The following is an 11,079-nucleotide window of genomic DNA, read 5'->3' as shown; positions in this document are numbered from 1 at the left end:
GGGAGGGAAGAAAATGGCGGCGGCTCCCGTCCCGGGGAAGGGGAACACAAAGGGGGCCCGCAGCACCTCGGGCTAAACACAGGGAACCTGGTGGATTTATGGCGGTGTCCCCTCGTCACTGCACATGATGCCGCTGCATTCGGTGTCCTTTCTCCGGCTGGCTCGGCTGTGCCGAGTTTGGGGCCGGGCCGGGCCGGGGCGGCCCCTCCTGTCCCCGGCCGATGCTCCTCCCGCCGGCTCTGTGATCTTGGGCCAAAACCGAACCGAACAGCTCGGGGAAAAAATTAAAAAAAAAAAAAACGGCCAAAGGATTGCTGGATTGCTCCTACAGTCTCCTAGGCCAGGGAAAGGGAAAAAAACCTGAACCCAACCCTGTTGTCTAGGCTAACAAAGCCCAGGCTCGCTCAGCGGGCTGAGGGAGGGAGCCCGGTCCGCTCGGCCCCGCGGAGCAGCGCGCAGGGAGGCACCGGGAAAGGCCGCGGAGAGCCCCGGCGCTCCCTGGGGCTGCAGCGGGCATCGCTGGGCACGGAGCGAGGGAATGGGGAATGGGGAACTGCAGCGGGCATCGCTGGGCACGGAGCGAGGGAATGGGGAACTGCAGCGGGCATCGCTGGGCACGGAGCGAGGGAATGGGGAATGGGGAATGGGGAACTGCAGCGGGCATCGCTGGGCACGGAGCGAGAATGAAACCGCGGGCATCGCTGCGCGCGGAGCGAGGGAATGGGGAACTGCAGCGGCATCGCCGGGCACGGAGCGAGGGAATGGGGAACTGCAGCGGGCATCGCTGGGCACGGAGCGAGGGAATGGGGAACTGCAGCGGCATCGCCGGGCACGGAGCGAGGGAATGGGGAATGGGGAACTGCAGCGGGCATCGCTGCGCACGGAGCGAGGGAATGGGGAACTGCAGCGGGCATCGCTGCGCACGGAGCGAGGGAATGGGGAATGGGGAACTGCAGCGGGCATCGCTGGGCACGGAGCGAGGGAATGGGGAATGGGGAACTGCAGCGGGCATCGCTGGGCACGGAGCGAGGGAATGGGGAACTGCAGCGGGCATCGCTGGGCACGGAGCGAGGGAATGGGGAATGGGGAACTGCAGCGGGCATTGCTGGGCATGGAGCGAGGGAATGGGGAATGGGGAACTGCAGCGGGCATCGCTGCGCACGGAGCGAGGGAATGGGGAATGGGGAACTGCAGCGGGCATCGCTGGGCACGGAGCGAGGGAATGGGGGAATGGGGAACTGCAGCGGGCATCGCTGGGCACGGAGCGAGGGAATGGGGAACTGCAGCGGGCATCGCTGGGCACGGAGCGAGGGAATGGGGAATGGGGAACTGCAGCGGGCATCGCTGCGCACGGAGCGAGGGAATGGGGAATGGGGAACTGCAGCGGGCATCGCTGCGCACGGAGCGAGGGAATGGGGAACTGCAGCGGGCATCGCTGCGCACGGAGCGAGGGAATGGGGAATGGGGAACTGCAGCGGGCATCGCTGCGCCGGCCGCGCACGGAGCGGGAATGGGGAATGGGGAACTGCAGCGGGCATCGCTGCGCACGGAGCGAGGGAATGGGGAATGGGGAACTGCAGCGGGCACGCTGCGCGCGGACGGGAATGGGGAACTGCAGCGGGCATCGCTGCGCACGGAGCGAGGGAATGGGGAATGGGGAACTGCAGCGGGCATCGCTGCGCACGGAGTGAGGGAATGGGGAACCCACCGGGACGATGGGGCTGGCCTGAAGGAGCTGCCTTCTCCCCGAGACTGGATTTTGGCATTCCAAAATGGATGGGAGCCGCAGGGGATAGGGTTTGGCACCCCAGAACAGACTCCGGTTTATAAAAGACTTTATTTCCACCCAGTTTGGCCGTGGTTGAGCAAGCTTCCCTCCTGCTCAGCCCCTGCTCCACTGCTGCCCCCTTCCCTCCCTCCCTCCCTCGCTCTGCCCTTGGGGAGATACTGAGATGCTGTGCCGGGGTGGCTTTGCCACCTGCAGATGTCACATCAGATGTCACACCTGTGGTGCCAGGGCGGCTCAGTCCTGAGGGTCAGCGCTGCACGGCCGCCGGAACTCCTGCCCGTGCTCATGGACCCACTTATTGGCCACTGGAAGGGACAAGAACACGGACCCCAGTCTGTTCCCTTCCCTCGGCACCTTTCTGTAATCCTGTGCTGCTGTCGGGGAACTTTTCCCCTGTTATCCAGGGTATTTGTGCATTCCCAGCCCCTCTTGCCTCCCTGTCGGTGGAGCTGTCCCTCCAGCCCCGTGTCACCCCGGGGTGAGCCCTGGTAGCATCTCTCACCCCACTTGTCCCCGGCCAGGACGGGGCAGCCGGCGTGGAGAGTGTCCCCATCACCATTCCCGTTCCTCCGCAGGTTCCACCAGAAAAGAGCTGCATTCTGCGGAGCAGAGGCGAGTTTGGTACCCCAAAACGGAGCTGGGATCCCCAAGAGTGAATTCTGGCACCCCAAAACAGATTAGGGAGCCCGGGGCTGGGGTTTGGCATCAGGAGAGGCTTGATCACAACTCCCTGCAGGAGCTGAGATCGGAGAGCAGCACTCTCCCTTCCCTGCTCCCTGCAGTTCCACACAACCTCTCACCTTGACCACGGGCACGCTGAAGTTGGCATAGATGAAAGCAGTGGAGCCTCCAGCCTCCACTGCACTCAGCTGGAAAAGGAGCAAAAATAGGAGCCATGGATCCCCCCTTCCCTGTGATGCTCCTTTGCACAGGGAAACTGAGGCACAAAACCTCCCTTGGGCCCCATCTCTGTGCCCTCTCTTTGGCACAGCACAAGCTCCTGAATACTCCACGGATGTTGGCACTTCCCTCACACTCCAGTGATTTAGGGCTGCCCTCACCCATCCCATCCCCTGAGGGCCAAGCCAGGCTCATCCCTCCAGGCCTGGAAACGAGGGAGGACTCACGTAGATCATGATTGTGGCGATCCTGTTGCCCGACTTCATTCTGTACAGGGGGCTCTTCGTGGACTGCTCCAGGAGGGGAGGCGGGCACGGTCAGTGCTGCCCTGACACAGCTCAGCCCAGAGCTCAGCCCCTCACACCCCAGCAGCTCCAAGCTGTTCCCCCCAGAAAATCCCTCCCTCTCCCTCCTTTCTCTCCCTCCTTCCCTCCCTCCCCAGGAGTACCCCAGGCACCCACCCAAGGATCAGCATCTTGGGACCATCCATCCCACCCCTGCCAGGGGCCATGCTGGGGTGCATCACTAGGAACATCTCAGGGAACAACCTCGGGATCACCCCGGGGACATTCGGGGTCTTCCCTTGGGCACCATCCCAGCAGCCCCATCCCAGGGCCCATCTCCAGGAATATCTGGGGGACTAGCCAAGGGTTCTCCTTCAGGAACATCTGAGGGATCACCCCAAAGGCCAAACCCGGGCCCACCCCCGGGAATATCCCAGGAGCCCCCCAGGAGCCACCCTGGGTGTCCCCACACTGTCCCCAGCCGGGCAGCTCCCTGACCGTGGCGTGGTCGAAGTGTGGCTCGTAGTGGCCTCCCAGGCCGTAGTTGACCACCTGCAGGTGCTCGGCGTAGGGCGGCCGCAGGTCCAGGCCGGTGAGGGCGGCCATGCGCCGCTCCAGCGCCCGCACCACGGGGTCGGCCGTGTCCTTGAGCCACGCGCTGCGGGACACCCCACAGCTCGTCTGGGGCTGGGCCTCACCCTCAGGGCACTGCTGGAGGAGCCAGGCCTCCCGGCAGGGCCCTGCTGCCACCCCAGAGGCGGCCACGGAGGACGAGGGAGGGTGGCTGCTACCTCTTGCTTATCCGGTATTCAGCTTTCTGCTGCTTCTCCCCAGAGGCCACCACGGATCTCTGCAGCTGAGGGACACACGGGGGATGCCTGTTGCCACGCATGGGGACCCTCACACCAAGCAGGGGCTGTGGTGGGTTTGTGCTAGCTGGCTGTCCCACCCCAAGGTGTCTCACTGGGGTGAGGGAAGCAGTGACAGTGGTGGAGTCACCAAGTCAGGCATGGTTGGGAAGTGGTTTAGGTGCATTTGGACCTGGTTTCTTCCAAAAAGTCTTTTGAGGGGCTCAAATGGAACTGGTGTCATCATCCCCAGGGTCTCATCTAATCCTAGAGTGGTTTGGGTTGGAAGGGGCCTTCCAAGATCATCCAGTTCCATGCTCTGCCATAGGCAGGGACACCTTCCACTAGACAAGGTTGCTCCAAGCCCTGTCCCATCTGAACTCCCTGGAGGAGGGTTTGGCCTTAAAACCTCTCCTATCTCTGCATTCACCCTGGATCATGACCTCCCTTGCAGGAAAGGGACATCCCTGGGGACAGGGAGGGCTCACCCAGGGCCCTGCCAACCCCTTGATAGTCTCAGCCTCAGCATCGGTGATGAAATCGTGGTACAGAGCCACGTGGGGCTGGGTCCGGACCATCTCCTTCTTGGCGGGCTGCAGGAGCAGGAGGGGGCTGCCGTTGGTCTCGTAGGAGCAGCCGAGGTGCAGGAGCTGCTCTGGGGCTGCCTGGGGGGGAAGAGGACCAAGGCGGGCGTGAGGGGGGACCCCAGAGGTGCTGGGGGACCAGGGCAGCCCTGCCAGTCGCACCTGTGCCCTGGGGCGCTGGCACAGCTCCTCGTAGGCGTCACGGCTCTGCAGCCGGGTGCTGTTGGGGCGCTGCAGGGGCCTGGCGCTTGCCCCTGTCCCCGTCTCCAGCAGCTTCTTGTACTTGGCCACGTTCCTGGACACCCTTTGGTTTCTGGGATCTGCTGGGGAGGTGGTGTCACCCAGAGTGCTGCACCCCCATCAACCCCCTTCCCTGGCACCGGTCCCTGGAGAATCACCCCAGATGGGGGCAAGAAGTGGGGTGAGGGAGGCTGTTGCCATGCAGAGGTGATGGGGACATCCCAAAATCTTTTCCCTCTTCCTGCTGCACCCAGGGTTGTCCCACATACCGTAGCGGAGAAACTCCCTGGAGAGGCTCAAGGCGTGAGAGATGTTTCCAGCCTGGGTGGGGGAGTGGAGACCCCATCAGCATCCATCCTCCCACCATGGCTTGGCTCTGCTGGACACTGGGCATGGGGAGGGGACTCGTGGCTATACCATGAAGTAGGAGAAGGCCAGATGGTCCAGAGCATCCTCCAGGCTGCTCCGGTCCTCCAGGTTCCAGCTGCCGTAGGAGAGGCGGAAGAGGCTGACAGCCTCCTCCAGCCACGCAATGGAATGGTAATAGTCACCTGTGTCATAGGCCACCTGCAGGGCAACACATCACCTGCACCTGCCAGCTGGGCCATCCCGTCCCATCCCATCCCATCCCATCCCATCCCATCCTGTCCCATCCCATCCCCTGTGCAGAAACCCCCGTGCCCATCCCTGTGGAAGCAGCACCCCAGCAGGCTGGGGAGGGTTTGTGGAGGCCGTGGGGCTCTCCCTGACCTTTCCCACGTGGAAGCAGTCGTCGGCAGAGAGGGGGGCGCGCCGGCCGGGGCTGTAGAGGGGCGGCTGCCCGGCTCTCTGGAAGACGCCGCTGGCCAGGCCCTTGACGCTCAGGGCGTACACGTCCTGCAGCCTCATCAGTGCCCTGGCCGCCCCCTCCAGGTCCTCGGCTCCAGGCAGCTCCTGTTCCACCTCCCTGAGCCCAGCATGGAGTGCTGCAGGGTGGGAAAGAGGTGGGGGGACAGCGGGATAAACGAAATCATGAGGTGCAGTCACGATTATCAGCTCTTTTCCCTGGGGACCCCACATCCTGATCCTCCATTCATTCTGCTCCTCCAACAATTTTCTTGCTTCTCCACCCATTCCCCAGCCCTTCCATCTATTTCCTGGCCTCGGTGACAGAGGGGACACAAGGCCAGACATCCTCCCCTGGGTGGGTACCCTGGGTGTTCCTGGTGGCCTCGTCGCTGTAGATGACGTTGGGCCAGTCCGAGTGGAGGCGCTTGATGAGGCTGAAGGCCAGCAAGGGGTTGTCCACCGAGGCCTCGGGGTCCTGGTGCAGTGCCTGGACCTTCTCATAGAACCTGCAAGGCACCCACGGGGGGACACTTTGGTGCTCCTTGGTGCTGACACGCCCATTGCTGGGCAGCTTTGCCTCAGTGTCCAGAGCTGAGGGATTGTCCAACCCAGCCCTGGTGGGTCTGTGGGGATGGCCTTGGGGATGCTGCAACCCAGATCCCCATGGCTGGGGGGCCACGTCCCCCTCCTGGCACACAGCTGGGGGAAGGGGGGCCTGACCCACGTCCAGTCTCAGCTTCCCGTCCTCCCACCACCCTCTTGTTTAGGGCCACCCCAAAAATTGTGTGCTTTGGGGAAGGTGGGGATGGGCTAACCGCTCCTGGCAGCAGGGGATCAGGCACGCCTGGGGCCGGGATGTGTGTGTGCAGGGGCGCGGCTGCGGTCGGGGTGCCGGTACCTGCGGAGGAGGCGCAGGCGGGAGCTCTCGTCGCGCAGGTAGGAGCGGAGCCGGCGGAGCAGGCGGCGCTCGGCGCCCAGCGCCGCCCGCACGCTCAGCATCGCGGAGAAGGTCTCGGCCGGGGCGGGGGGCGGCAGCAGCGCCAGCAGCGCCCCCAGCACCCCCAGCGCCCCCAGAGCTCCCAGCGCCCCCAGGGCTCCGAGAACGCCCAGCACCTCCCGTGCCCCAGCGCCGCCCCAGAGCACCCCGAATCCCGAGCGCTCCAAGTACGCACAGTGCCTCCAGTCCCAGCACCGCTCCCAGTCTCCCCAGCACCTCCAGCGCCCCTACTCCCAGCAGTGACCCCAGCACCCACAGCGCCCCCCGAGCCCCCAGCAGCCCCAGCCCCAGCAGTGTCCCCCGTGTCAGCCGCGCCCCGAGCCCCAGCGCCCGCATCCGGCCGCCGCCGCCGCCGGGAGAAGCGGGGGGAAAGGGGCGGAGAGGCCCCGCCTTTGGGGGGAAAAGGGGTGGGGGGCCCCGGATCCGCCACGCTGGCTGGGAGGGCGGTGTGGGGCTGCTCCCCGTCCTGCTTGTCCCTGTCCCCATTCCAATCTGTGCCTCTGTCCCTACCGTGCTTGTCCCCCTCTTGTCTGTCCCCGTCCTGCCCCAGCCTCATCCTGGCTGTCCCTGCCCCTTTCCCCATTATCTCCTGGCCCCATCCTGCGCTGTCCTCAGCCTCATCCTGCCTGCCCGCTCCTGTCTGTCCCCATTTTGCCTTCTGTCCTTATCTGGCCCCATCCTGCCTGTCCCCATTCCATCTTGGCCCCATCCTGCCCATCCCTGCCCACATCCTGCCTTTGCCCATCTCGATTTGACCTTCTGCCCATCCCGTCTGCCCCCTCCCGCCTCTCCGTGCACAGAACAGCACCAGGATGGAGCGGGAGGTGCCGTGCTTGGGGCCATCCCGCATCTTTCTGGGGCAGGGCCAGCCCCGTTGGGATTTTCCCTGTATGGGCTGGATTCCACGTGTTTTGGGAGAATTTTATTTGACAGCAGCACGGGGATGTGAGGTCTCTGTCACTGTCGGGACGCTACAGCCTGTTCCCTGTGGAGCAGAACGAAACACTCCCCAACACTCCTCTCCCCTCGCCCCCAGTCAAGATTCGAGCGCTTTTGCCCAGGGGGCAGGGAGAAACTCAGTCTAAAGCAGTCAAGTGAAGAAAGCAGGATAAAAAATGGTAGGTAAAAACTGGGAATCCTCTGCCACCTGCAGGAACACAGGAACTATAATATTTTTGACTAAACCAAGATTCCTGGGTACTTTTTCCTTAGGGAATCAGCTGCTCTTGCTGGCACCCTCTGCTTTTCAGCTGCTACCAGGTGAAAAATGCTGATTTTTGGAGAAGCAGCGGCATTTCATGTGCTGTGCTGGCATCCCCCTTGGCCAAGCCAGAGCAGATCCTCCCTCCACTGCCGCAGGTCACCGACAACATTTGACGGGTGATTAAAAGACATAATAAAATAAAAGCTACACGCTGTGTACAGGATGCAATGTCCCGGTGAGGTCTCGGCACTGCCGCGCTCGCTGGAGCGCTCAGGAATGGCCGCGCTGCCTAAAACGCGTCTGTTTTAGGAATCCTTGGGCTCCTGCTCGCCGGAGGGCTCCAGGGTGAAGAGGCAGAAGGCGATTTCCTCGCAGGCGCTGCTGGCGCCGCACTCGAACAAGCAGCCGAAGAGGCCGACGGGGCAGACGGCCAGGTCGGAGTACCCGGCCGGCCCGGCGTGCAGCACCCAGGGCCGCCGCCAGCCCGCCCCGTCCAGCGGCGAGGGGTTCACGTAGAGCCCCAGGTCGCGGCGGCGATGCCGGTCGGTGGGGTGCGCAGTAGAGCAGCCAGGAGGGCGCCCCGCGCGGGCGGCGGAGCGGGCGAAGCTGACCACGCTGCCCTGGCAGCCCCACGGCGCGGCTTCGCCCAGGGCGCGCCACGGCGCCGGCCGCTGGAAGCGCAGCCCGCCGTCGGTGCTGAGCGCCGCGGCCCGGCAGCCCCGCGGCGTCCGGGCGCTGCAGTACAGCACGGCGGCTGCTGCTCCCGGGGCCGCGGATCTCCGCCACCTGGCACTTCGCCCGTCCGCTCGCCGCCCAGCAGCGCGCCCTTGTGCCAGCGGCGCCCGCCGTCGTCGCTGTAGAAGACGAGCGAGTGCTGGCGGGTGAAGCAGGGCAGCCGCAGGGCCCCGCACAGGCAGCCGTGCATGTAGTAGGTGTAAGCGGGCACCACCAGGCGCCCCGAGGCCAGCTGCACGCCGTGGCCCGGCCCCACGGCGAAGGTGGCCCAGCGGGACAGGTCGGCGCCGATGGCCTCGTCCGTCACGTCCCGCAGCGCGCTCCAGCCGCGGCCGCCGTCCGCGCTGGTGGCGAAGCAGAGGCGGGCGGCGCTGCAGCCGCTCCAGATCTGGAACCGCTCCGTCTTCCCCTGCTCCACGCAGATGCAGAAGAGGAAGACGGTGCCGCTCCTGGCGTCGTAGAGGGGACAGGGGCTCATGGTGCGGTGGCCGGGCAGCGCCAGCGCCGACAGCTCCTCCGTGGGACCCCACTGCCGGCAGGAAGGAAAAGGGGGCTCAGCCGCGGGGGCCCCCCGGCATCGCGCCCACCCCGTGTCCCTACAGCCCGCGGGCGTTTTACCTTCACCGAGGAGCCGTGCCGGCGGCCCCGCCGCAGCACCAGGTACTTGGCATCCTCGTCCCGGGCCGAGGAGCGCTTCTCGGCAAAGGCCAGGAAGGAATCATCCGGGGGCACGTAGAGCAGGGCCGGGATGCGGTAGGTGACCCCACCTGCCTGTCGGAACAGCGTCTCCGGAGGGAAAATGCGCGGGGATCCTGGTGGTGATGGCAGCGGTAGGGGGCTCTCCCCGCCATCTCCCTGCGGCTGGAAGGGTGGGACAGTCAGATGTAAAGGGTTAAATCCCGGCAAAGGAGGGGGTGGCCCGTACGGAGGGGATAGGGATGAAGGCTCACCTTGAGGCAGGTGGTGGCCTGGGACATGGTGCCGCCCTGAGGTTCCCCCTGGGACCTGAGCAGGGTGGGAGAGCGGGGTGAGAGCAGAGCCCCTCGGTGGGGTCACACCCGCCCTCCTGCCGTCTGTGCCGCTCCCCTGTGCCGCACAGGCTCCCCTGCTTCACGCACAGCGTCACCTCCCGCTGTTCCCGAGGGCTGAGCACCGCCTGCCCCGCACCAGGACGCCCGAGCTCCCACCGCCTTAAGCTCCCCAGCGGCGCTGCCCCGGAGTCCCTGTGCCCGTGCACTCCTCTGTTCCCGTGCTCCCCGCGCACCCCTCCTGCCCGGATCCCACCGGCACCCCCCATGTCCCTGCGCTGGCCCGCAGCACAAACTCCTGCACGCCAGCATGTCCTGCCCCCAGTACACCCGCGCATCCCTGCCCACTCCCATACACCCTGCACCCCTGCACCATGCACTGACCCCCAGTGACAACCCGCTCGTGCACCCCTGCACCATCCCCCCCCATACAACCCCCCCCCCCCGCACCTGCACCACCTGCCCCCCAGTGACAGACCCCCTCCGTGCATCCCCTGCACCATGTCCTGCCCCCAGTGACAGACCCCCTCCGTGCATCCCCTGCACCATGTCCTGCCCCCCCAGTGACAGACCCCCGCTCCGTGCATCCCCCTGCACCATGTCCTGCCCCCCCAGTGACAGACCCCCCTCCGTGCATCCCCCTGCACCATGTCCTGCCCCCCCAGTGACAGACCCCCCTCCGTGCATCCCCCTGCACCATGTCCTGCCCCCAGTGACAGACCCCCGCCCCGTGCATCCCCCTGCACCATGCACTGACCCCCCAGTGACAGACCCCCGCTCCGTGCATCCCCCTGCACCATGCACCGATCCCCCTTCGGCCCCGATCGCCCCCCATCCACCTGCAGTACCCAGATTATCGCCGTGTACCCCCCGACACCCCCAAGCCCGCTCCCCTACACCCCGGTGACCCCCCAGCCCCAGTCCCAGTGCCCCTGCACCCTCCCACACCTCGCAAGCGCCTCGCCCCCATCCCCTCCGCCGCGGCCCCCGCACTCCTGCACGCCCCGCATCCCCGCAGACCCCGCTCCTCCCGCCGCCGCCGCGCCGGGGCCGCCCCGCTCCGCCTCTTCCTGCAGCTCCCGGAGCCGGGGGGCCGGGTCAGGCGCTCGGCGGGCCAAGGAGGCGGGCGGGGATCCCGGGAGCTGCCGGGATGCGGAGCCTGGCGGGCAGCAGGGGCAGTACCTGTGCAGGTGTGGGCAGGTGATGCGCTCCTCGCTCCTGGAATGGGCAGGTGGAATGGTGGGATACCAGGAGGGGATTGATGGTGGAGCCGATGCCGAGGAGTCCCGACCCTCTCCCAGCAGGCGGGAGGGAGCCAGGCGAGGGACGAAGGCAGGATCCTGCTTGGGATGCCAGGAGAGTCCCCTGCCCCTTGTGGGACAGGCGTGGCCAGGAAGGGCCGGAAAACCAGGAAGGTCCGTCCGGGGGTTCCTGAGGTGAGGCAGCCAGGCCCAACCAGCTCTGCAAGATAAAAAGAGGAGCCACTCTCATCCTGTGGGACCTGGGGACAAGGTTTAGGTGACAAGACTGTGGTGGTGCCACGGGAATGCCAGGATTCTTCCAGCCCTGAGGATTTTGTGAACTGGGATTCCCTCCCCAGGCGTGAAACACCCCAGAGATGCTCCAGGACACGTTTGATGTC

General features: G+C 65.7%; 2 protein-coding genes across 2 annotated transcripts; both read right to left on the bottom strand.

The window, feature by feature from the left end:
* Positions 1-1,928: 1,928 nt before the first annotated feature.
* Positions 1,929-7,320, bottom strand: P4HA3 (prolyl 4-hydroxylase subunit alpha 3). The gene is made up of 14 exons (XM_030947911.1): positions 7,279-7,320; positions 6,372-6,697; positions 5,837-5,979; positions 5,396-5,610; positions 5,063-5,212; positions 4,915-4,966; positions 4,568-4,725; positions 4,310-4,486; positions 3,765-3,829; positions 3,472-3,631; positions 2,917-2,979; positions 2,590-2,658; positions 2,292-2,388; positions 1,929-2,094 (listed from the first exon to the last, which is right to left on the bottom strand). Exons 1-14 carry the CDS (start codon positions 7,318-7,320, stop codon positions 2,024-2,026), a joined length of 1,788 nt encoding a protein of 595 aa, XP_030803771.1. The 3' UTR covers positions 1,929-2,023.
* Positions 7,321-7,389: 69 nt separating this feature from the next.
* Positions 7,390-10,883, bottom strand: NEU3 (neuraminidase 3). Its single transcript, XM_030948219.1, is given in 6 exon segments — positions 7,390-8,444; positions 8,446-8,466; positions 8,468-8,938; positions 9,028-9,270; positions 9,360-9,414; positions 10,620-10,883. Coding segments are annotated over 5 exon segments (1,227 nt in total). The 5' UTR covers positions 9,387-9,414; positions 10,620-10,883; the 3' UTR covers positions 7,390-7,979.
* Positions 10,884-11,079: the final 196 nt, after the last annotated feature.

The sequence above is a fragment of the Camarhynchus parvulus genome, chromosome 1 (genome assembly GCF_901933205.1).
Source record: "Camarhynchus parvulus chromosome 1, STF_HiC, whole genome shotgun sequence".
NCBI classification, from domain to species: domain Eukaryota; kingdom Metazoa; phylum Chordata; class Aves; order Passeriformes; family Thraupidae; genus Camarhynchus; species Camarhynchus parvulus.
The sequence above is the reverse complement of the archived record's forward strand: the minus strand, read 5'-3'. Positions and strand labels throughout refer to the sequence as shown.